The 25,780-nt window shown below is 42.9% G+C and overlaps 2 protein-coding genes across 11 annotated transcripts in view; one reads left to right on the forward strand and one right to left on the reverse strand.

Moving 5' to 3' along the window:
- map2k4b (mitogen-activated protein kinase kinase 4b) overlaps window positions 1-3,774 on the forward strand; it is a 17,635-nt gene extending 13,861 nt beyond the window's left edge. For all 4 annotated transcript variants that reach the window (XM_076093019.1, XM_076093020.1, XM_076093021.1 and 1 more), the window contains 2 exons: window positions 97-142; window positions 821-3,774. In XM_076093019.1, the coding sequence (XP_075949134.1) occupies window positions 97-142; window positions 821-934 (160 nt within the window). In that variant the 3' untranslated portion in view covers window positions 935-3,774. The remainder of the gene's footprint in view (window positions 1-96; window positions 143-820) is intronic.
- myocd (myocardin) overlaps window positions 3,772-25,780 on the reverse strand; it is a 121,907-nt gene continuing 99,898 nt past the window's right edge. For 3 of the 7 annotated variants that reach the window (XM_076093017.1, XM_076093013.1, XM_076093012.1), the window contains 11 exons: window positions 22,775-22,840; window positions 12,330-12,514; window positions 11,688-11,792; window positions 11,216-11,541; window positions 10,462-10,618; window positions 9,854-10,372; window positions 9,127-9,618; window positions 8,183-8,323; window positions 7,661-7,789; window positions 6,558-6,615; window positions 3,772-6,381 (listed from right to left, as the gene is read on the reverse strand). In XM_076093017.1, the coding sequence (XP_075949132.1) occupies window positions 5,765-6,381; window positions 6,558-6,615; window positions 7,661-7,789; window positions 8,183-8,323; window positions 9,127-9,618; window positions 9,854-10,372; window positions 10,462-10,618; window positions 11,216-11,541; window positions 11,688-11,792; window positions 12,330-12,514; window positions 22,775-22,781 (2,736 nt within the window). In that variant the 5' untranslated portion in view covers window positions 22,782-22,840 and the 3' untranslated portion in view covers window positions 3,772-5,764. The remainder of the gene's footprint in view (window positions 6,382-6,557; window positions 6,616-7,660; window positions 7,790-8,182; window positions 8,324-9,126; window positions 9,619-9,853; window positions 10,373-10,461; window positions 10,619-11,215; window positions 11,542-11,687; window positions 11,793-12,329; window positions 12,515-22,774; window positions 22,841-25,780) is intronic. The other 4 variants (XM_076093015.1, XM_076093014.1, XM_076093018.1 and 1 more) reach the window with 4 other exon arrangements.

Consider the following 25,780-nt stretch of genomic DNA (forward strand, 5'->3'; position numbering starts at 1 on the left):
CAATGTAAAGCAGTTTTAAGGGTCCATAATGGAGCAGAGTCTGCCACTGAACACTTGTATCCCTATGCTGATGGAGATTCTTCTCCCTCTGTCCAGCCTTACGAAGGACGAATCAAAACGGCCAAAGTACAAGGAGCTTCTGGTAAGTTCTTGGACTGTTCTTTAGTTTTTACACCCGTCTCACAAATCAGTACTTCAGATCAAGAGCATGTGTAATTAGTGGTAGTGGTGCTGGTTCTGAACTGTGGATAGATTTGATAGTGAGTGTACTGTGGAGATGTTAGACAGTTTCCTGCATTTTATACCATGCAAGTTATGAGTTAAAGGAGACTATTGACACACTGTAACCATGGGATAGACAGGGGACATACTATCATTTGGGTATAGTTCACTTTAATGAAACATTCTGTATTTTTCAGCTAAATTACATTTGGCCAAGAAATCAATTCCTCAATTCCTGAACCAGACTTTTGAACCTTTAAAGCAGCACTAACTAAATAGTTTTATGCAAACAATGGATCAAATGACAAATTCAATAATGTGACTGACTAATATTAGAGAGGTTAGCTCATTGTTTTTGCTTTCCCGTTGTTTTTTATTTTATTTTTTTTAAATCAATGCAGCTTTAAAAATAAGCAAAATATTCTCCCATTTCTATCTTTTTGCTGCCTCTATAATTTGTGTTTATGTCAAATATATGTAGCGTTATGTATCCCAGGCAACTAGTTCAACACATAATTAGCCCTCAGATCTTTTTATGAAACCAAAAAGCTCCTCTGTGTCTCACATCAGCCTGAAGCTCACTGTGTCCTTCCTCTAGAAACGTCCCTTCATTCTGATGTATGAAGAGCATTTCGTGGACGTCGCCAGTTACGTATGTCGCATCCTGGATCAGTTCCCCACCTCTCCCATCTCTCCTATGTACGTGGACTGATGGAGTCAGGCTGGGGGGGGGGGGGGGAGGAGGCTTACCCACCATGCAGTGGGTGGGACACTTGGCTTTGTGATGCAATGCTTGACATCAAAGAGTTATGTAGGATCACCTGTTCATTCACATGTTCCAAAGAACAAAGGAACTAATTCCACATTGCCCGGTGCAATAAGATGATAAATGTAAGCAAACCTCCACCTCCCAACAAGTCAATGTCAAACATACACTATATACACAGTCTACCAAATAGAATGTAGAACAGGGACACTCATGAAATTAGCCACCAATTGGATTGTACACCGTGGACTGTATGTATGCATATGTGTGTTTACTTCTGAACTGTTGACCTGTACAGATGTATGCTGATCGACCTGCAGTCCAAACACACACACACACAGTTTGGTGTGGGCACCTTCTCTCATGGTAAATGAATAAGTATGCAATAGTGTTTCTCTCTGGAGAGCTCATGGATTCGGTAGCGTGGCTTTACTTCTGTCTGATTCTTCAATATGCAATCTGTGAGTGTGTCCTGACACATGATCACATCTGATGGCCACAGTTTGTACCTTTCATGTGTTATCATCACGTTTCAGTCACAGAGCTCAGCGTCAAAGAGAAATCCCTAAACCCAGAAGATCATTCAACACAACTTCTCACAGTTCTGATGTTTTTTGCAGAATTGCTTAAACTCTGTTCTCTGTCTCTCTTGCTCTCTCTCCAAGCTGTCATCCAATAAAGCAGGAATGCTGAACATTTTTTTTAACCCTCTTCTGTCCATCTGGATCAACTATATATTATTTTATATATAATCAAAATAAATAAATCATGATATCTGGTTTTTCAGAGGTGGTTTCTCTTTCACATTAACGGTTGTTTAGCTCTGTCACTCAAACATAATAAGATGCTCAAACTGGGGCTAGTTCATTGCGTCATGTCCTGATGTAGAGTTGCTTGAGGACATCCTGTCCACTGATGTTAATGTGTATGTATATGGTGCATTCTAATCTGCTGTTCCTGGCACGTTCTGCTTGACAGTTGAGGCTCGTTCAAATCAGACAGTAAGGAGGTCTGGGTGCAGAATGAAAGTGTGTCTGTATGTTTCAGTTTGACAGTGAGTCCTAATGCTCCTCAGCAGCCTGCCTTAGCACTGTACAGTTAAACTACTCATCCACACTGATCACAGATCCACCATGCTGCCATAGAGGCAGACAGTAGTGACTACATTTTTAAAAGTCCTGGCACGTGTGTCCTGTCGAGAACAATGACACCTTTAGATGCTGCTAAATGACAAAATGTCCACTTCTGTACGCACCACACAACTGACAGGAGAGGAGGAAGATCTCTCCTCTCCTGTCGCTTTGACCCTTCAGGTCACCCTGGACTCAGCATGTCTCTCTGGCTTGCACTGATAATAGAATGTTTCCCACGCCAAACGTATTTCACTAAGGATGCATCTCCGTAGCCCAGAATGCGTTCCCTCACCAGTTTTTCTCCACCGGGGCTGATCTACTACAGTTTACCGTGCCAGGACAGATGGAGGGGAGGCCGCATCTAGAGACTATGGAGATCCAGGTTCAGATCCACGCAGAGAGCCACGTCTACCAGGAGAGTGGAAGTTAGAGTTGGCTACGTAACCAAACTGTTTGTATGGATGGTGGCCCTTCAAAACTGGGACACTGTAGAGACTTGTAATGTAATGAATTACTTTAACGGATAAGGATGGCAATATTTATGTTATCTTCTTTGTCGACAAATCCCATAAATGTATGATTGAATATTGCCAGACTTTTCTTTTAACCTAGCAAATGCTAAAAATGTAAAGTAATTCTATGCAACATCAGCCAGGCAAGAGGTAGACCGTGACTTGATGATGGTCAGATGGATGTATTACTATTATTGTTACTCGTCAAGTTTCATGTGAAACAATACATGTTTTGATCAACATTACTATGTTTGGCTCTTTACCCACCTTATTACATTTAGCTTCACTACATTAAAGGAATTGTCTTACTTAAAGAGCAATTTTAGCGTAGTACTTTCATAAAGTTAGGAGTCTAGCGAGAGACGGATTTTAAAAAAGGGTCAAAATTGATGCAGCAAAGGCTGATGTGTCCTGATTTTTGGTCATTCATGTGGATCAAGCTTCAAAATGAATAATCCTGATGACATCAGGCTATTTTCTCAGACATGACAAAGTGCCTGTTTTCAGAGGCTGACTCGTGCTAGTATGATTCTAAACTGATGAGTTTCCCGTGACATTTTAAAAGAGAATTCTACGCCATAGGCCGCTACAGATGTCAGCCATGTTGGAAGATGGCCACCATCATGGAGATGTGTTAGGGAGTCTGGGGTCATTCGTTAAAAAACAAAAACAGACTTGTTGAATACTTGAGGCTTATTCAGGCGGTAAACCATTACAGCCAACCTGGTGGAGGTGCAGTGTAGACCAGATGTGTTTCTCTCTGTAGATGAAATGGAGGATTCTGTCGGCTCTATTCTCTGCTGTTCTATCTGTAATGTGAAATGGTGAGATAACCCACAGGTCCATTTCACACGACAGGCGGAGCCGTTACTGCAAACAGAGTCCAGATCTGTTGTTTATTATGGGATACATCTCCAGGAAGCTAACTTACCACTGGTGAATATGAATCTCCAGGGTACATGTTGTGTAAATTGCAATTTACTAGGATGTTCATATTAGATTATATGATATTAAGGGAAATGAATATTATATTGTATCTTTATCGAGGGTTACAAACAAACTTCCCATGGAAAATATTGAAAACCTGTATTGTGTGCTTCTTGTGAATTAGACATGAATAAAAGAGGAAATGCAGAAATGATTTTGCTGTGATAGGTTTATTGCTCTTCTTTCTGTAGTATACAGGGATGCAGGCAAATACTGTTTTTCATTTTATAATAGTAAAGCAAGTCGGTGGCCAAGCAACATGGAAGCTTCTGTCCGATGTGATTTTGTTTCCTGATTAGGGAAAATGATGAAATGAACCCCACCAGGTAAAAAAGCCCGGTAGATATTCTTATAACGGAAGACATGAAGTGAAAAATATCAGCTTTGTCATATATTCAAGATGGGCATTCATTGCCTACATGTAACCATAGAAACCCTTTAACAAGTGCAACACTTCATAAGTAACAGGAAAAAAAACAGATTTGGTCAAACAGAACACGCAGTGAGACCCACGTCTACAGGCAACAGAAATGTGTTGGAAATGTATAAGTTTGACATTTGAAAATCTTCATCTTCTCAACGCCTTCCTTAAAGTTTTTACATGTCACAGGAAAGGACATTTACAGACCAAAAGTACAAACCTTTGAGATCTTGTGAGTGAAATCCTCATTAGTGAAACTACTGTGTGTATAAGCTGTCTCTGCTACACGGTTATGCTGTGTTAATATGCAGTGTTCACAGTAAGGATCTGAATATATTACATTTTCCTATTCACAAGTGCTAATAATAGACATAGGCATGTCCACTTAGTAGGATTCTTTAAAGAAAGGTGATTTAAGAAAGCATGGCTTTTGGAAGTGGTTCCTTCACTTTGTATCACATTTGTAAGATAATTGATATACTAAGAAATGTTCATGGTCATAATGGCAGCACTGGAGTTTTCCCATTAAATCAAAGAGCCCCAATTTATGAGAAAGGAATGTCAGTATAAATACAGGATAAAGTATAAATATAAAAACACAAAATAAATAACTGTGGCCTGGGAATAGAAAGAGTGGGATTTGTGAGGACAAAAAGCTACTTATTAAGAACACATTTTTCATTTAATTTTTTTAACATTTGTCTGAAAAACTGATGTTGGATTTGTCTATATTAATATCTCTCAACAGCTTTTAGTTAATAGCACATACAGTGGGCTTATACATTGTAAAGGGGAAACTGGAATAAAAATTGTTTAAAAAAAAAAAAGCTGCTGCAAATAAGGCACATTGTGTCTGCCGATCTAAACCGATAAGACCAAAGACATTCATTTCTTTTCTTAATGTCATTCTGTGGTTCAACACGCCAAATAGTGAAAAGAATCTTGTTTAAAAAAAGGTCCTTCAAAAGGAATGCCAACCGTTTCTACACACATATTGTAAGCTCAAACTGTGACAAATGTGTTTTCAGCTAGAGGTGCACAGTGAGATAATGTTGACATATTTACATCAGTTGATGAACTGATTACATAATTTGTGGTTTGTGTCTTCTCCCACACCACTGACAAAATATGCAGACTTGTCTCTGTCAGTACAGATAGTTAAGATATTTACAAAATGGCCGTACCAAGCAATCCTATTCAACTTGTAATTCCTTTCTTTTTTTTCCAGTAATACAAACATAGACTCAGAAAATATACAAATGTGTCTTCAAGTCTAGGAAGCGTAACACTGATATTGCATGACGTGTTGGTATAAAGCACTGTAATCATGTAATCCATTACCTAGGAAAGCCTTCATTTCACCCTTCACTCTCATACTTATGTGGCAGTTGTGCGCATCCTTGTCCAAAAAGGACCTAGTCTTTGGATTCTGGGTACGATGGCAACACCAGAACCTATCTCCTTTCTCTGAAGTGGAGGGAATAAGTCAATATATAATTCTGTAGTTCAACTAAGCCGTCAATCTTTGAATGTAGGCTAATGGACTACTTAATGTCACATCCCACTGTATTACAACAAGAGGCACAGTGTGGCACTTGGACTGAAGCTGTTAAGGTAGAAGTCAATAGTTCTTTGGCATGGCTATAGCTGATATCAGCGCTCCGTACAGCTACTTGTAAGCTGGTGTCTTGTGATTGATGGCTAGCATGTCGCGGCGTTGGTTTCACCAGTGCTCCAGGTGAAGGTCCATGGCAGAGTTCAAGTTAATGTCTGTGACATCCAGGAACTCTGTGTTGAAGATGCTGGGCCCACTGGGAGGAGCAATACTGAAGGCCGTGGCCAAGCTGGGCGGCGTCAGGTCCAGCCACTCCATCGTCTCCCACGGCGTCTCGCTGAAAGTCATGCTGACCATCCCCTGCACCTCGGAGACGGCGGACACCTTGGTGATGTTGGGCGACAGAGGGGTGTCCATCAGATCTCTGTTGGTCAGAAGTTTGTCCTGTTGGGGATGGTGAGGCTGGCGGTGGTGGTTGTGGGGGCTGTCGTACACCTCGCCGTCTCTGTTTCCTTCATCTTCCTGACCCCCGTCCTCGGCAGCCATTTTATGAAGAGCCACCTCTCCTCCCCGGCCAATAGGACTTCCCAGCAGATTCTCCAGGTGGCTCTCGGTGATGTGATTGGCTGGGTGGTTGTAAGGGAGCTGGGTGGGGGACAGGTGTTCGTAGTGTCTGTGGAACCTAGGGATGAGGAGGCCGGGACACCCTGGGGACACAGTAATGTGAGGCACAACTTTGGTTACAGAGGCCCTCTCCCTCTCTTCTCTGGCGTTAGCTGGCATCTCTTGAAGAGAAAGAGGAGAGGAGGGAGGGTCACAGCAGGCACCGGGATCCCATACCAATGTGTGGGGCAACACTGTGATGTCAAACCAATGCTCTTTACATGTAGATTTAAAACCAGCCTGCTTATGCATGTACAGTCCTAGATACGCTACCATTTGTTGTGGAATTTAACCTTACCTCCACTCTCTATGAGCACATCCAAAAGTTCGTCCATCTGCTGACTTCTGGTCAGTTGCTGTAACAGTAATAAGAAAGTGATTATTTTTATCAGTTGAACAATGTTTTAACAATTCAAAATGTAATCCAATTATTTTAAAGGATTTTACATGAAAAATATGCAAGTTTTCAAGCAGTCTACAAAGACTTACAGAATGGAGTTTTGGTAATACAAACTTTTCTTGGAGACAGACCAGTTTATTGGTTGAGATACAACTAAGGCCAAAAGAGAGACACTTTCTCTAAAAACAATATTCCATTTCCATCCATTGTATTACGGTGAAGACTTCTTCTAGACCGATAATCTGAAACACCGTACAAATGAAACCAAAACCGTTTTCCAAAACTACTATACCTCGATACCACTGTACCACTTTCTGTCATTTTGGTGACCCTCAATGTTAGCATTCCTAGGTTAGCTATCAAGCTAGTGGGGCCACTGTGGCTCAGGAGTCAGAGCGGTCGTCCACCAATCATAACGGCTGTGGTCACGACGAAATGTCCTTGGGCAAGATATGAACCCCACATTGCTCCTGATGGCTGTGCGATCAGTGTGTGTGTGTGTTAATAGCTCCTGATGAGCAGGTGGCACCTTGCATGGCAGCCTCTGTATAATTGGGTGAATGTTGACTTGTAGTGTAAAACACTTTGAGTAGTCGCTGAAACTAGAAAAGGGCTGTATACTAAATGCAAGTCCATTTACCATCTAGTAGCCTTAACGATCCAATAATAAACCTTTAACATTAAGAAACAATTTTTGATTCCTCAAGTTTCTTTTCTTTTTTTTTTATTATTGTGACCAAGATACATAGTGAGTTACATCTGCCTTCATAAAACGTTTGTACGACTAAAACAGCAATCTGCTTCAAACTTGGTAAAGGGTGGAAAGTTAGTGCAGTGAACAAAGCGAATGGATGAATAAAAGAGGTGCAATACAGGTGATGGACTGGAGAGACAAAAAAGAAAAGACAGGAGGGAGAGTGGAATTAGAGCGACGCCGATAGGTCAAATAAAATCTCTGGCCAGCCAATATCTAGTGAATTTTAGCATGAATTTCAGTTTACCTGCTTGACTGCATCCTCATAGCGTGGGGGCTGTCTTAAGTCTGATGCATCTGAATCTGAGCTACTGAAGGCAGGGGGAGAGACCTGGCACTTTTGGCCAACATGCCGAGGAGAGGGCACTACTGACATCTATATGAGACATAGTGAAAAGTGACATTAGCCCACCAATTAGAATAGGGAAGCTTACCAAATGTGAGTGTATTGCAGACTTTAAAAATGAAAAAAGAACTATGAATCCGGGATGGAATAATCTCATCACATTAAACATTGTATCTTAAGAAAATGGTTGATGTTGTGTTCTTGTAACGGAAAAGTCACCAACATGTGAAGGAATATGTGATGAAAACTGAAGGACAAGAGTGACAATGCACCTAAAAAAAAGACAATCATAGAGACAGATCACAAACGGATAGAAAAGAGAAAAAAAAAAAACGTTTACGTGAATGTGAGGTGATTCAGATGAAGTACATGACACGGACATGACAACATTGCAAATGTTCTTAACAGTGACATAATGTTTACCTTTGGTTGCATATTGTGGTTGTCAGGCTTGGCTGAGCCACTGTGGCCACAATCAGTGGAGTTGGTAAAGACTCCCTGAAGACCTCTTTGGTCAGAGGGATAAGAGCAGTTCACCGCCTGGCCACCGTTCTTCTGCTGCATCTGTAGTTAGACAAAAGTAACATGTTAGAAAACAAGTAAAATCATCATATACATGAACGCCACATCAGAGATACAGGTATATTTGGTACTGACATTCTTATTTTCCACAGGATGAATGATAAATACATCCCCTCTAGCGCCATCACCTGGTCAAAATCTTAATTTCCCCAATACTTTATTTATGACCAAATGCTTGAAAAAGTCAAGCATGCTAGCTAACCTTTGCTAATTAGCTATAAGTACAGCTGAGGCTGATGGGAAGGTTATTAGTGAACTAAACTAAGATGGCAACATAACATGCCAAACAATACAAGTGGTATTGGGCATCTTTTTCCCAGGACAAATGGATGAATTTGTCCCGTTACGTATATTCCAGAAGAATCAGTGGAGATAATATTATTTTATTGTAACCATCATTTGTTTTGGCCTAATTATACTTATGAAACAGAAGACAGAGAGGTGCCTTCCTAGCACCTAAAGTCATGACTGTGTGTGTCGTTAATACGGTTAGGCTAAGTCACGACTATGCAGATGTTTGTGATATATACACATGTATATAAAATGGGTTTAGATTGAGAGTCAGCACTACCTGCTGTACCTAAATACAGCCGCACAGAGCCAGCATGGCTGTAGAAACTCCTTTACGCAAATCAAAAAATAATAACCAAGTAACAATCAGTCAGATTACCAACATTTGTATTTCTAACCTTGGTATTATTTCACCTGGTATTATTCTAGATAACTTGACTGACTTCTCCACAGAACATATAAGAATCAAATTTCTGTCCATGAACACATCATACCTGTATGTTGCGTGCTCTGTTATTGGCCTGGGGGTGGGGGTGACCGCAGCCGTCTCTTCCCAGCGGAGGTGACAGCAAGTAGGGGTTGTTGGGAGATGAAGGCTGGGAGCTACTGGAAGGCTTTCCGATGGGGGAGTCTTGTGGCGAGCACTGTGGACTGAGGAAAGCAGACATTGTGGAGGGGCTGCCAGAGGAAGTGTCCATACATTGTGGCCCTCCGGGGCCCCCTATATTGGAGAGGGGGTTGTTGCAGCGTCCCATATCCTCCATGCAGCTGCCAGCAGAGCTCTTCAGCTGTTTGGGAGAGGACAGAGGGCAGCTGGAGGACAAGGACATGGGCTCCTGCTTGATAGTCACCCCAAAGAAGTGCTGGCCCATCATGGCTGGAGTCTGCTGGTGGTGCATGGAGGGGTGAGACGGAGGGGGGACGGTGTCCTGTGTTGCTCCATAGCAGCGTTTCCTCTTGTGGAGCTGCATCCTCAGCTCCTCAACCTAGCAAGCGAGGGGAAAAATGTAAACGTGTTGGTCAATACTGAAATACATGTGTTGTGAAATGTCCCTGTAAATACGCTGTATAGCGTAACACATTATTTAATTGAAAATAAAGCTTTGAAAAAAACATCTGTTGTTGCCCCCGCTGATTCTTTTACATATGTCCTTCATATTATTTCAGATTTAATGTTGACTTGAACCTCTACTGTAGACTGATACACAGCTATTTACTCACCTGTCTCTGCTCCTGGTGCAACTTCCACGTCAGCTCCTCAATTACCTTCTGCTTTTCCACCAGCATCTTATCTTTTTCAGCTTCCTCGCCATCCACACCTCCCCCCTCCCCCGCCCTCGGGCCTCCCCCGCACAGGCCGTCCTCCATGCCGAGCTGGGCCGGAGATGGCTGCAGGGCGAACTGCGTCGGCGAGGACATGGGCACGTCGCTGAAGCTGTCGGGGAGGGAGCCGCTGAGGGACAGCTCGGAGGAGGCAGGAGAGATAGGAGGGGTGGAGGAGGTGCTGGGGTAAGGGTAGTAGCCTCCCTGGGACAGGGCGCTGGAGGATGACGGAGACTGGTAGGAGGACAGGGATCCTGTGGGTGTGACAGGGAAGGTCACTGTGGTGATGTCAGAGGAGCCAGAGGGCGAGGAGCCGGCGTTTGAGTCCTTGAAGGGTCGGAGGCGCTCGATGAGGGCCGTCTTGGTGCCAGAGACGGGCATGCCACGAATACGCAGGTGCTGCCTGAGCTCTGATACCTGACACAGCAAACACAGGCATGTTAACATCTCTTCTAGTGTTTCTCGTGCCAATTTTTCTTATGTTAATTTGACTCTGTGTCACCTACTTTTAGGTCATCCAGATTAGCCGGCAGGGGCCCAGGTTGGACCGGTGAGATGTTGCTTTGGTTGGCGTATGTGTTCTTGACTGGGGAGGAGGAGTTACTGTTGGCTTGGCTGGATGGACCGTTGGGGCTACAGGCTGACAGCTGCTCACCGGCTCCTCTTTAGTGGCAGAATTGAAGTGGGTTAGTCACATCGTAGAGTAAAGGAAGGAACAGTAAAAACTTGGGACCACTTTCTAATCAGACAATCAAAGATGGATCTTATATTATAAGGAATGGTATTAATAATACGTCTTCTACTAATGCTTTATAGACCAGCTAGTCTTGCACTTCAAGTGACTAAGTTACGGCTCTCATAAGAAAGTGAAAAACTCATGACCCTTTATTAATGACTTACTAATAATGGAAGCTTTCTTACTTTCAAAGCCAATAAGTATACAGATATACATATTAGTAAGGCATTAATAAAGGGTAATGGGTAGAACTTTCTATTACACTAAAATATCAAAAATAATTTAGTGCAATAGTTCATTTTATTAACTATTAATGAGGCCATTTGTTCCAATCTTTATAACAAAAATGGTAAAAGGGATCAAAGTGTGCATTTTATGTGTGGAAATTCATGTTTGACCTTAGTAACAGTAGTTTCACACAACAAACTCTGTCCCATGATGAAGACTGTAAAATCATGTGGTTGAAAGCTCCAGGAAATGCTCGTAAGGAGACCTTGAGTAAAAGATGATTTAATGTGACTCACTTCTGGGTTTGGGTTGCTGGGTGAGGCTGGTAGCTGAAAGAGGGCTGCCGCTGCTGAGCCTGGGCCTGGGCCTGTGTCTGTGGAGTGTGTGTGTGTGAGTGCTGCTGCGACTGTGGGTGTGTGTGAGCGTGTTTCTGCTGGCTGAGGATCTGCAGCTGCAGGAAGAGCTGCTGTTGCTGGAGGAGTCGGGCGTAGGCCGAGTCCATGGGCGGAGGGGACTTCTCGGCCTTCTGGTCCGGAGGAATATACTGGTGGTACTTGAGCTTCTTCACCTTCGGCTTCACATCTTTGGGCTTCTTCTGTCGGTTCTTGTCTGAAGTCTTGGACTGTTCGGAGGAAGGAGGGTGAGATAGAATGAGCATGAGCTGATGGTCTTAATTAGGCATTTAAAATGAAAAGTGTAAAGTCAATGAGAGTCACCAACTCAAAAAGCAAAGGGACGATGAAAGTAAATTCATTAAATGATGCTGACCTTGACAATAGCAGGAACAGGTATTGGGGGAGAAGCCTGGCTGTTGTTGGCACCAGACAGGCCTTCATCCTGGCCTTGATCAGGTGGGTCTCTGGTTGCACCTCCCTGTTCACAAACCAAACAACACACTGTATATTGTTCTCTCTGTGTCCACTCAGAGCCACTCTAACCGACTCTAACAGAAATGTACATTTGTAAATGGAATATCTTTGAGTGCTGAAGCTCTGGGTGGACAAAACAGGACATTTGAAGATGCCACCTGTGGTTCTTTCACAATTGTTTGCATTTTACAGGTAGAACAGTAACCAACTCATTGAAGTGTCACACTAAAGAGTCTACAGCCATGTTAGCAGCTCTGTGACGCTCTACTTAGTCACAGCGATGCTTTGAGCTAAAAGCTCTAAGGATGATGGGAATGTCTAAATGCTTCATTTGGTCAACAGATTAATTCATCAAGCTGCTATATGACTCCAGCTGTTGATTCAGAGATGACTTCTGAGTCTGAGGATGGAGGTGTAGTTCACTCTGTCACCACAAGAGGGCAAAAGAAGCACCGCAGTGGAAACAACTGCTGAAGGTGCAACAATGTCTGACAGAGCAGAGATGACCTCCACGCTGTCAGGAGAGAGAGGTGTCTTTTACCTGTCGTGGGCTGGTTAGGACAGGTGAGGAGGAGGAGGAGGGCGTACTGCCGACAACCTCCGATGAAGGGCAGGCCGAGCCCTGCGACTCATCACTGTGGTGCTGCTCCGGAGACAGACTCTCACTGCTGCTGTCTTCCTCGAACGCATAAGAGTCCTCCTGCTTCGGGAACTTACCATGGTTTACTGTAAGAGGAGCAGAGGGAGATGGGTGGGTCAGTATGCTTTACCTCCAGATTACTGAGAAATGAAAGAGGGATTTTTTTTTTTAAGTAAGTTTCTTAAACTGGGGTTTTATTTTAGTTGTCAAAACATAATTTCTATTCATTGTGATAACTTTATGCTCACTAAATTTACTGCTGAGACACGTGAACAGAGCAAAGAACACATGAAAAAAGAAACACGACTAGTCGGATGATCAGGCAGGTTTATTCAGATTATCTGGTAAAACTGAGAGTAAGCACATTCTAAATGTCACCAATAATCCTGGGTCAAAGTTCAACGAGAAAGCCAGTCGGTAAACTGTGATGGCTGCTTACCACTGTCAGTTTGGGAAATTATTTTACCATCTGTCTTTGTTTTCTCTGCCAAATAAAGGTGTCTAAACTGTTAAAAGCCTGACAGCTGATCCCTCTTCTTTTTAGTGACTAAAAAGAATGACTGGATGACTAAAAAGTGGCGTGGCCGTTAGGGGCACACCGTTCTGAGCGGGGCGAATCCTCGGCCCCTGGAATTGCTGCTTGCAGCATTGTCTCCGGGCCTAATGATACTATAGTTTTACTGTACTAAAAAATAAAATGTGTAGTACAAGAAGCAAACTCTTTTCAGTAATGACTCAGTACGTAGGTTGAGTGTGTAATGTTAGTGTCCAGTCGAGAGAGAGCGTGTGTGAGAGCGTTATTGCTGTGAATGAGCAGTGCAGTGTGTGTGTGGACACAGTGTAGTGTGTGTGTGTGTGTGTGTGTGAACACAGTGCAGTGTGTGTGTGGACACAGTGTAGTGTGTGTGTGTGTGTGTGTGTGGACACAGTGTAGTGTGTGTGTGTGTGTGTGTGTGAACACAGTGCAGTGTGTGTGTGGACACAGTGTAGTGTGTGTGTGTGTGTGTGTGTGGACACAGTGTAGTGTGTGTGTGTGTGTGTGTGTGTGTGTGTGTGTGTGTGTGAACACAGTGCAGTGTGTCTGTGTGGACACAGTGTAGTGTGTGTGTGTGGACACAGTGCAGTGTGTGTGTGTGGACACAGTGTAGTGTGTGTGTGTGTGCGTGGACACAGTGTAGTGTGTGTGTGTGGACACAGTGTAGTGTGTGTGTGTGTGTGTGGACACAGTGCAGTGTGTGTGTGTGGACACAGTGTAGTGTGTGTGTGTGTGTGTGGACACAGTGCAGTGTGTGTGTGTGGACACAGTGTAGTGTGTGTGTGTGTGCGTGGACACAGTGTAGTGTGTGTGTGTGTGAACACTGTGCAGTGTGTGTGTGTGTGAACACAGTGTAGTGTGTGTGTGAACACTGTGCAGTGTGTGTGTGTGTGTGTGTGAACACAGTGCAGTGTGTGTGTGTGTGTGTGTGTGTGTGTGTGAACACTGTGTAGCATGCAGCAGATGATCAGATGATAAAACACTTATTACAACCATAAGAGACTTGAGACTTGACTAGGACTTGCCAAAATGACTTGAGCATCTCTGTTATTGAGCTTCAGGCTCTCATGAAAGCTCTGTTCATGCTGAGTCAACTTATATACAGTAAAATAACGAGCAGGTACACAGAGGTCATCTCAGAGGTATAAAGGGTCAACATTATTGGTTGATGAGAAACTAACACTATCTTCAGTTTGTGCCATTTGGAAGCTCTGGCCTGCCTGCCTGTAACATCTGCACACTCAGCATTGACAATTGGAGAGGACAAATGTCTTCTAACTCCAGACTCTCTCTTCCTGTGTGTTTGTATGGACCTGCTTATGGGCAGCACAATGTATGTGACCAGTGGTACTCACACACCGCCTGTCTGTCACTGACACCTCGTACGACACTCAGCCCGGAGGTGTTACGCTGTGTGGGTGAGACACGGACACTTTACATCCACCACGCTCCTGATTGTGAACACAGCTTTAATTGGATGAGCTAAGAGTGGCTATCTAACAGAGCTGAAGGGACAGAGCCAGGGGAGGGAGGTGGTAAGGGTTGGTGTTGGTGTGTGTGTGTGTGTGTGTGTGTCTGCACAGAGGTATAAGATTCTCTTTTTGTATCCAAACATGTGACAGGCAGGAACAGAACCTGGTTTCAATCACAGCACCAGGATCAATCTGTGCAACTCAGTGACCTCGCAACACACACTCTCACAAAGCTTTACACACAGCTTAGCGCACAGCATTGTGCTAAATGCCATTTCCTCCCACCTGTTCATGTTTAACTCATTCACTCCCCAACATGCATTCTCAATGGGTCATATGTGAAGTTGTTGGTGTTGGTGCCTGTATTCTCTGCTACTTGCTGTTTCCATGAGTCTTTAAGTCAATTTGATGTCAGCGGGAGATTGAGATGGCAGAATTGCAGGAAATCTGCGAGCCGTGTGCACTTCCGCTTGTCAAGTGGCTGGTTTAGAAGTTACAGCGGGTCACATAGTTTCCAAAATGACAGGGGTTGAAACAATCTCTGGGAGTGTTGTGTAAAGGGATATAGAGCTTTAAGGTGAGGGGTTAATGCTACAGGCGAGGGGAACACAACAGCCTGGTCCTGTCACAGAGCTTTGTAGGTGGCAGACTGGAGCCATGGAGGCCAGCTAAAGCAGAGACAAAAGGAGGGAGGACAGGAGATAGGTACAAACATACACACAGGTATGCCCACACAAGGATGCACTCAAACTTAAACACTCACCGCCACTTCGAAAGAAAAAGGGTGGACCCAAATACAGCTGCTGTTCATCTTAATAAACGGCGCTCCCTTCCTCCTGCAGAGGTAGTGTAAACCAGCTGACTGCAGCCCTCCGTTTTACGCAACATGTTTACTGGAAGCTCAAGGGGGCAAACATAAAAACACCAGAGTTTAAAAAACATTGGTCACACTGCCAAGAATTATATAGAGAGAGTGAGTAAGACAAACAGTGCGAGTTCTGAGTGGCGCAGTGGGCCGGCTCAGGCCCGATGCTTCGCACAGCGCCAAATCAATGGAGCGTCTTGTTGCTTGTTGTGTACTTTCTTAAATCAAACACTGGAGGAGGTGGAGGGCTCAGGAGGGCTCCCCATACACTTAAGTCCACAATGTACATTTTTAAAGTTGACATTGCATCTCTTTTTAAAGTTTTCAGCGCCACAATAAGGAGATCCACACTGGATCAAGATGGATCAAGAGATTTTCAGAAATATGCACCATGTTCTAAAAATGGAAATAAAATGATCTGTGCAAGAAATACAAATAAATAGTTTTTCCTGCTATGAAACTGGAAATAGGCAGTGAAAGAGTCCGCTTAAATATAAAGGTGGAAAGAATGACCTTTCTTCTACATTTTTCTGTTCCACTTCCTAAAAAGTCACCCGTTACTAAGGGTTTAAAAATGAATCAATAGTTATTACATAACATACTAATGCTTTATAGATCAGTTATAAGCCATTAATAACAACACATTTGGTGTTGTTGTGAAAGAAACATGACTGGCTGTTTTTTATTCTTTCTATTTGGTTATACAAAATGGTTGGGGCGACTGTGACTGTAGAGCAGGGTCGTCCTTCAATCAGAGGATCGGGGTTTTGATCTCTGGCTCCGCTAGTCCATGTCGATGTGTCCTTGGGCAAGACACTTAACCCCAAATAGCTCCCGCAGGTCTATGAATGTGTGTCAATGTTAGTTAGAGTCCTGATGGGCAGGTAGCCCCTGTCATCACTGTATGAATGGATGTGAATGATGACATCTAGTGTTCAAGTGCTTTGAGTGGTCGGAAGACGAGAAAAGCTCTATACAAGTACAGTCCATTTACCATTTATAATGCAGTTGTAAATGTTGGTAACCAATTAATATATGATCATGGGGTTAATAGGTCATTGATTGATAAAATGTTTCAATCTATCATGTCTGCAATTGTTAGTGTTATTCGCTGTTAATAAATAGATTTAGCTTCAAGTGGTCCAGCATGTCCATCCACTCAAAGCAGCACAACTTGCAACACAACAGTTGTTCTTACCAAATGGAACTATTAACATCATAGTTATAAACCCTTTATGAAGTGTGACCATTGTTTCATATTCAACCAAGCAAAATCACCTGAAAGTGACAGCTGAAGTTTGAGCTTGGGACTTGATTTGGCTAAAAAGTTTCCTAACATCCACAGTTTGTAAGGATTTTCTTTTTGGTTTTGGGGGCTCTGTGCTAACAAATCAGATGCATCTTCAGTCATGTACAGGCAAACGCAATGTCCAATTCATGCTGCTGTGGATGAACATAATCATGAAATATCTACAATAGACATTCTGCTTTTAGTTGGTGCTTGTTTGACAAGATGCTGTGACTGTGTTGAGGTTCAGCAGTACATGCTTGTTTGAGTAGATCGCAGTCACCACCAGCTTAGTAAATCACCTGAACAGTGGTTTGTTAATAACGCACACAAACACAGACTCCTTTTCATGGATGCTGCTACCAGACACACAGATGCAGGTTGAGATGTAGCGTTAGAGGCGTGTTCAACTACAGCAGCAGCTCGCTGCTGATACCTGTCATTGTGACGGCAGAGTCTAGAGTCTAATGATATTCTTTTGGACCAGCTCCAGGGGTCCCGGCATGAGAGCCAGCTTGTCAGCCTCAGTCTGGGCCTCCAGAGAGGAGCCGTCTGAGACTGGGTCTGCACAACACACAGCAGGACACAGCAGGGAAACACTGCTAATACCCAGCTGATCAGTTGATCAAGATCTGTACTTACTGTAAGTACGTTTCCTCTGAGTTCTCCAGCTTTATTCATTTACCTCTATACATTTCAATTGAACTCCACAACGTTGATCTGAAAGACTGCAGTTACTAGTTATTAAAAAAAACATATTTTGACCAAGTTAATCTGCAAAAAAACGTACGAGTAGTTCAAATAGTCTCTACTGGTCTATACAACAATTATTGTTCATGCTGCTTACACATTGATGCATCAGTGATAATAAATAAACTATGCATATGGCCTCCCTCAGCCTTCAACAATCAATATTTCTGTATTGGATCCCTTCCAATATCTGCTCGGCTTCTCCAGACAGACAGTACTAGAGTACTAGGAAAATAAATGGAGTGGCTGTAATTAAAAGGCTGCAGCGGGTGAGATTTTCAACCTTCCACAATCTCGCCCTGTTAAATCCAGAATAAATAATCAGGGACGGAGCTAACCTGGCTTGGTCTCCAATCTATCCACAGCCCTCACAGGACTGATTAGCCAGCAGTGAGGAGCACACCTGATCACTCAAGCACCGGCTCTTATTTGGTCAAATATAATTCTAGTGGGATATTTCTGAGTGATGACACGGTGCCAAAGTAAAAGTAATGATATTGAGCTTTGTGCTGCGCAACTCACGTCGATTTTTACCCACTGATGAAAAATGGATTTGAAATGTTATGCTTCATAAGAATTAAAGAAAGTGAAAATGAAGACGTGAGTTTGGTGAGGTATGTAATTGGAGGAGGATGAATGAACGGATAAAACACAGAAGGAAGAAGGACTTTTTGTGTAGGAGATAAAAATGAAAGAAAAGAAAGGAAAAAAAGACTTATGAAGAAAGTCAGGAAAGAGAAAAAGAAAAGAAGAATGGGTTGAAAGATGAACTGAGGGAGGACAGGTTGAACTAAAATGGTGGGATGAAGGAAGAAAAGAAAGAACGAATGAAATCTAATGTTGAAGGTAAAGAAAGAATGAAGAAACGAAGTAAAACATTAAAGTTGAAATAAAAATAAAACAAGGAAGGAGAAGAAAGGGGAGTAAAGAAATGAAAGAATTTCTTGGGTAGAATTTCAAGTAGGAAGCAGGTAGAAGGGCAGTATATAAAGTAAAAAAAAAAAAACTATTGTTGGAAAAAGGAAAGAAGAGAGGAAAAGAAGGGAAGAAAATGTGAATGGTAGGAAGGAAGGAGGGATAAAGGTATGCAACACGGCAGTGAAGGGCTGAATGCCACTCAGATGATGATCCTGAATGCCAGCCGGGATCCAGTGGGGAAAGCGCAGCTGCCAGTCTGTGGCAGCTGGACCGCCGTCGCCTTCTACCAGCAGGATGACGTCATCATCTTTTTATAAGTCAGCTGCCCACCGAGTCGGCCCCGCTGTCTCACACTCTCCTGCCTGACTTGTCACTGCCTGGCCTGATTTAAGACCTGATTTGACATCACAGGGACACACAGAGCTTTAAGTGTGTTTAAACTGTGTAACCAAACTGCCCAAAAACGCGTCCGACCGTGGCTGCACGGGCCCACTGGGGCATAATGTAACATGATCCGGTGAGTCTGAAGCTGGCTTACCTACTTTTAAACATTCTGCAACAGTATTAAAACATACGACGCACTTTAAACCTATTGCAAAACATATACCTGCTGACCGTATCTGTCAAATGTAAACACTACACTAAGAGGTAAGACGTATGGTGCATTAGGCAGGAATAATTCCTTTTGTGTTTCCATCTACTGAGGATTAAAGCACCGCTGCTGGGGGAATGTAAATGTGTGTTTTTTTATGCAGGAAAAAGCACAGTAAACCTGCAGCTACAGCCCTATTATCTTTATGAGGAAATATTAGATTGTATGTGTGTGTGCGTGTATTCAGACCCGTGGCCGGCAGGCAGACAGTGTGCTCCTATGCAGGCCACACGCCAGTCAGGCCTGAGAGGCTGGGGCGGATTCTCCAACAGCCTAATAAACACCAGATGTTCCCTGGGTAATATATACACAGACCCTGTGCCGTGTCCATCTCCCCAGCAGGAATAACACAGCCAGCATCTGAAGGATCTACAGCAGCAGAAGAGGAGGATGCTGTGCCGGCATGAAAAATCTCGTTTTTTGAAATGAAGAGCTGGAAGAACAAATAGCGCAGCTGCTTGAGTAATAAGACATCTAGTGCATTTGTGTGAGAAAGGGTGTACCAACAAAATACAAGTCTTTGCAACCCTCTTCCATGTGCGCCATCTCCTGCAATCAAGACGTAAACGGCCAATTGAAATTTCTTTTTTTAACAAGCGCTTGCAGCCCGGCTGGCCAATTGCGTTCCTCCTTGCTTCCTTATCTGTGACAGACTCCTAGAAACTGATAGGGCCTCGCCGGGCCCCTGGATTCCATTCCCCCGCACACTTACCAGCAGTTTATCTGGAGGCTGGAGCCTCTGTGAAATGGCAAACAGTGCCAGAGATATCATTCAACAAATCCCTGGTCTGCATTTCAAGTCCCCCAGTCCCCTGTTGGCATCGCTCACTGCTCCCATGTTTGACGAGACGACGCAGTGCTGCTTTAAAGTATAAGGAATTGATAAGATCCGAGTTTATACGTGTCTATCTGCCATGAGCTGTCTCATGCTTAAACAAACTTTAGGTTTCTTATGAGTATTTGAAATGTAATCTTGTAAATGCCAGTAAAAATATGTGTATGACATTTGTGGCCTGTGGTGTGTTGGTCACATTACAGTGCTACCACGACCTAAAGAACATGAGAGGCCATTAATTATAATAAGGATATAAGAGTATGCTCAGTACACTCAGGTCTACTTGTTCTCATCACTGTGACATTAAAAGTACAAAGCATCTGTCTTATAAGAGGCAGCTCATGCTCCATGTTGTTGTGATTGGGCGTGCCTCTTTGCAGGCACTGTGCTGTAAACAGGTGCCGTCTATGTAAATCTGTTTCTTCTGAGGCCGAGAACCTCTTCCAGCACAAGAGCATTCCTCGGCGGTCACTCACCGACCTGTCTGCATAGGCGCTGGCTGCCTGTCTGTCTGCCTGTCTGTCTGTCTGTCTGTTGGGTGCATGTATCCACCTGCTTCCCCTGCGTCCGCCTTTGTATCTGTCACTACCCGTGGATTTATCCGTCTCTGGAGTCTGGATCTGCTTCTCTTTGGAGCATCTGTCATCTGAACTGTTTTCTTCTCTTTTCTTCCTACCTGAGTCTCAGTGTCTGTCTTCAATGCTTTAATCTGCAGTGTAAGTCTTTTGTTCAAACAATCTTCACTACAACCACTTTTATTCCCAAAATAACTACAGCAGTTTATTTCACTGATGTGTTCCCTCTTTTTGGTTGAATTCCATCAGTGGAATAATCTTCTGATTCCTGAGCTACACTTTTCATCTGTCTCGCCGTCCTTTGTTCGCTCTTTTTTCTTGCTCTTTTACAAGCAGCTGGCATGTGATTTCATTTCATTCATTTTAAAACTGCAATAGATAATCACAAATCAGTCATATCTTTTTCTTTTTACATGTCATGATATATGTCAGACTCAATGATCTGATTCATGTGAAATGATGCTTCTGTGTTCCAAGATTCCAATCTAAGATTACGGATTGAGCCAAGGAGACCTGCAATTATGGGGCAAATATGAAAAGGCAATAACCACTCATATTTCCACAATGAGCTGGATTTCACATCCATGTTGCTCTCCTCTGACTTTTTTTACTGGACTACATTACTTTAAGAAATCTGTTCTATATTTGGTTATTTCATAGCTGAATATATTATTATTTTTATATAAACAATTGAACAAATGACAAAAGACTTCCCCTCAGCTCTACAGAGATCTTCTGTTTTGGTTCACTCTCACCGCTCTCATCTGTGGTATTTCCCGACACAACAGGCAGCTCTTTTCAGAGAAAAACATGATTTCATGATCAGAGAAGAGAGCAGGAGTTTTGTTTTGAAACAAAATTTTGAACTGAGCCATGTTGGTTTTTAAAAAGCTGACTTTTCAAAATGAAACGGATTACCTATCAAGAGCACACTATCTGCCCAGCATCAAACGGACAATGTTATCAACTAGCTGGTAAACACAGAGGAGCATTTAGAAGCTAAAGAGACTCAGGAGTTGGTGGAGAACAAAACAGAGCAAAAAGGAGACACCGTATTGGATTTGCATTAGGAAGAAGAACATCTCCATCTGAATGCTAATGCTGCTCTGGGTCTGCTGGAAGGTTTGCAAACATGTTAGCCGTGTCAACTTTATAAAGTGATAATATGTCAGTGTTGTGTTGACAGTTTGTTCTGCTGCCCCCAAGTGGCCAGAAATAACATTATCAAACCCAATCACCATAAACAAATGTATGTACAGATATGTTGAATGTGGATGTTTTCTTATTTAGGCATATCAATCAACGTAGTACAACGAGCAACTGTTTATTAAGCTCTGTGCAGCTAGACTGCAGTTCACTGTGTAACGCTTCATGATGACTGTTTAAAGCTTCCTCTGTTTAGGAACAGTACAGTCCTGCTATGTGTTGAGGGACTGCCCACCAGCTGCTAACAGCTAACTAGCTCTCCTCCTCTTAAAATAAGAAAACATGCTCCTTTGTACACAGTGTATGATTCAGTTTGTCATTTGCTAAGCAATCGTTATTCATACATAGCCTGTATACAATTATCTTACCTTGGCCTGCAAATCAAGACAATAACAATTCCTAAACTCTCGCAGAAACAAGATTCCAAACTGAAGCAGTTGTTTATGACTTGCGTAGAGAGTAGTGAGGAGTCAATGACGAATTTCAGTCATAAATGAGCACGAAAATATTAGGCTAATGGGTCCAGTAGTATACGAGAGTAGCTGATAGACAGATGCACACACATGCACGCAGACACATGACCAAACACATAAGCTCCTCGTGCTAAGCCTGGCGGAGTTAATAAAGGTCATGATAACGCCATTTTCCTTAACATGTGATACAGCGTGGTGTCAGATCAGCCAAAAAGAAAACATTTTCTAACTTCCCCCCAGCATCTGGTATCTAACCATGAAGATGGTTTTGGTTTTATTTGTCAGGGTTGTTGGTCGTGGCGCTCATAGTGGTGAAATACTATTTATAAAATGTAACAGCAACATCTCGTCTCAGAAACTATGTCCCTATTACTCTGGATAATCCACAAAACAAGTTGTGAACTGTTTCTGTTACAGTTATGTCTTTCTGTTCACAGCATGTTGTGTGAATTACCCAGAGTAACAGGGACATTGTTTCTGAATACATAGCTTAATGTTTTATTACTAATTGGTCCAACGGATGATGTGTCCTCTTGCTTGTTCATTGTGTGTCTCACCTTTTCCCTCTGTCTGTCTTAATCATACTGCATCTAAAAAGCATGTAAGTGGAAATGTGTGTGTGTGTGTGTGTGTGTGTGTGTGTACGTGTGTGTGTGTGTGTGTGTGTGTGTGTACGTGTGTGTGTGTGTGTGTGTGTGTGTGTGTACGTGTGTGTACGTGTGTGTACGTGTGTGTGCCTGCATGTGCGGCAGCTCGGTGTTGGAAGGCGTTACTCACGAGGCATGATGCCTTGGTCTGCCAGCTGCTCTCGTGTCCTCCTCTGCTGAAGTCTTAACTGTAGGACTGAAGTTGGAGGAAGGAGGATGAGGGGAGGAGTACAAAGAAGGGGCAAAGGTGAGAAAGAGATGTTGAAAGACAGGTAAGGGAGAGACAAAAAGCAGGAAGAGACTGAGAATTCAACCCATGTTACATGCTGTTTCATAATTCTAACTTGCAGTTTGATTAAGACTACTTTCACTCATGGACATGCAGACAGTGCTGTCATCCCAAGTCTTTGTTAGGACCCTTGGCGTCACGCACTGAGTTCAAACGAAAACACTTGCTTAGGTTTGGGGAACAAAAGCACGTTTGGCTTGTGTAAGTGTAATTTAATGTTGTGAACACAAAGACAAAAAACTGGTTTCACACGTAACAGGAGCAGCTGTCTCCTGGGTGAAAGTCCTGTCCACCTCCCCTCCCACCCAACCTGTATAGATTATTTACGGTTCATACTGCGTCATCACACTCCCAGAGCATTTGCTCTGAGCGTCTAATAATAACACCGATGGGTTTACTTTGTATAGCTACTTAGAAGCCCAGTGGGTTGCATACAGATACTAAAGGGTACCTTGTGCGTCGGCATCAGACGGGCCATAACAAATCATCACTATCTGACATCCTAGGTTCCATCGTGGCCAACGGGGTTAGGGGTTTAGGAGGTTCATAGAGAAAGCAGGCCCACTAATAACATACTGGGTAATACCTGACTGCCTTAAAAAGATACAGAGAGCTACTCTGGAATATATATCTAAATCATTTCTAAGATTCCGTTTTTATATACTGTCTGGAAAAGGCAAGCCCATCTACATCATTATTTTCTTTTTTTGATAAAAGCCATAAATAAATTATATACTTAGTAGTTTACTACATAAACTATAAAAAACAATTCAATTAAAAGAATATCTTTTATTTTCTTTGGTACTTTTGTCATTAACAGATATGCAATGATGATTTCTGGGTAATATGTATGTCGATATTGCCCCAGAAATCTCTATTTGATCATGTGACGAGACACTATGATGATGATATGTGTGTGTGCCTCATAACTGGTAACTAGCGTGCGTTAGGGCCCGTCATTACGACCTTACGCCACTGCATTCACTCAACCTACAGACTGAAATAAAAAAGAGGCACATGCATGTGTATGTATCTATACATATGCATACAGAAAGCACAGGAAAAAAATAACGCTGCTTGCTCACAAATATTTCTGTGAGTAGGATGTAGGGAATGATAAACACAGCTCCTGGCTTTTAAACAGATCTGCTAGCCAGTGTGTGGTCCGCAGCGTGTGTGCACGTTTGTGTTTGTGTGTGTGTATAGAAGTGGTCGAGGTGGGAGTGCGGGGTCATAAACATAGAGCCTCCCCCATGTCTGTTGGTCTGCTTGTGTCTGTGGCTCTTTTTCTTTCTTTTTTGTTCTTTGTCGGTGTGTTTTTCCTCCTCGCTGTTATCTGAAGGTCTTTCCATGAGATCCTGGATCTGACACACAAGTATGATATGTTCCTGCAGGGCCCTAATCCCTTTCAGCTTGTCTTCCCTATTGTTAATTATCTCCCTCAGGTGTTTCATCTTACAGTTAAGCATTTTATGAATTCCCTCAAACCGTCCGGCTTTAATGTAATGTCTTTTCTAACAATTTGACTGAATATTAGCATGCTCAGGTGCCACATTGTGGCACCCTCGTTGGAGAGCCCCTCCATTATGTAACATCAGGCCCTTCCCTTGATCTGACATCTGCTTTAGTTTACAGTGACGGGGTCGTGACCTGCTGGTCGCAACATCACAGAGAGCAAACGCAGGCATTAGTAGCTCACTGAAAGCTAACCAAAACATGTAACTGATTCAACCTCTGGGAAGGGTTTTGTCATCCCTACAATAGTGAGCACCCATCAGTGGTGGGCCATCAGGGCCAGCAAGGCCTTCTCTGCTGGCCTAAACAGAATCACAAGGTTATAGCTATTTAATAATTGTTCATAAATACATTACATGTATTATAATTTATAAAAATATTTTTCCCATTATCTTATTTTCTCATTGCACAGCTACTGTCTTCCTCAGTTGCTCTGCTTCCAGCAGCTTGTTTTAAGTAGAGCTTTTATCCAATCAGATTTCACCTCTGTGTCTCTAGGTAAGAACAGAGGCCCGAGGCCTGCAGACTCAGGAGTGAATCCCTTTGCAGTTTAAGTGAATGGGGACAATGTTGTTGATTGTCATAGTCTTCAACCAATCAGATCCTTAGTTTGACATGTTGGGCGTATTCTTTAACGTGCCAGAGCCTGCTAGCTGGCCTACAACTAGTCAGCATTAACTGGCAGCTCAGTTTTAAGGAGCAGCTCTGCAGTGAGGTGCAGCGTGCGCTGTGATTGGTCAGTGGGCGAGCACGTGACTATCGTGAAACGAAACTTAAGGAAGCTGGCAAAGCTTAGTCGGAGTCGTAAGAGTTCAAATTGAAAGATATGGAAGAAATTATGACATTGTTTGCATTTTGCTTGGTGTAGATTATTATTATTTTTAGCTAGCTTTGTTTTTTTAACACTCAATGGCTGAAGGAGGAGAAACGGATTTGTGAGTTGGTATTTAACCGTGGGATTAAACTCTTTGTCAACAAAGAAAGGAGGATGGAGTTTGTCTTTAAGTGAACAGCATTTGGTAAGTCAACTGCGTTTCTTTTTTTACATCTAATATCTGAATGGCCCTCGAGTGTTTAGCAGAATGCGTGTTGCTGCTGTTGTTTTCCCGTTAAGCTAGTTTAGCGTAGCCTCCCAGACCACGTGCAGGGCCACAGCTGTTTTGTTTTTTTTGTTCCGGGTTCAGAGGTCACAGCCCGTTGTCTCCTACGTGAGCGCAGAAAACATTATATTTCCCACAATTTAAGCTTCTGCATTTTCCAAATGCACTAGTATTATTCAAACGTATTGTTCAGTTCGTAAGCCTCGTACCGAACGGTTTAATACGAATACGT

This window comes from Anarhichas minor, unplaced genomic scaffold, assembly GCF_050575085.1.
Source record: "Anarhichas minor isolate MPS153535 unplaced genomic scaffold, ASM5057508v1 ptg000017l, whole genome shotgun sequence".
NCBI classification, from domain to species: Eukaryota; Metazoa; Chordata; class Actinopteri; order Perciformes; family Anarhichadidae; genus Anarhichas; species Anarhichas minor.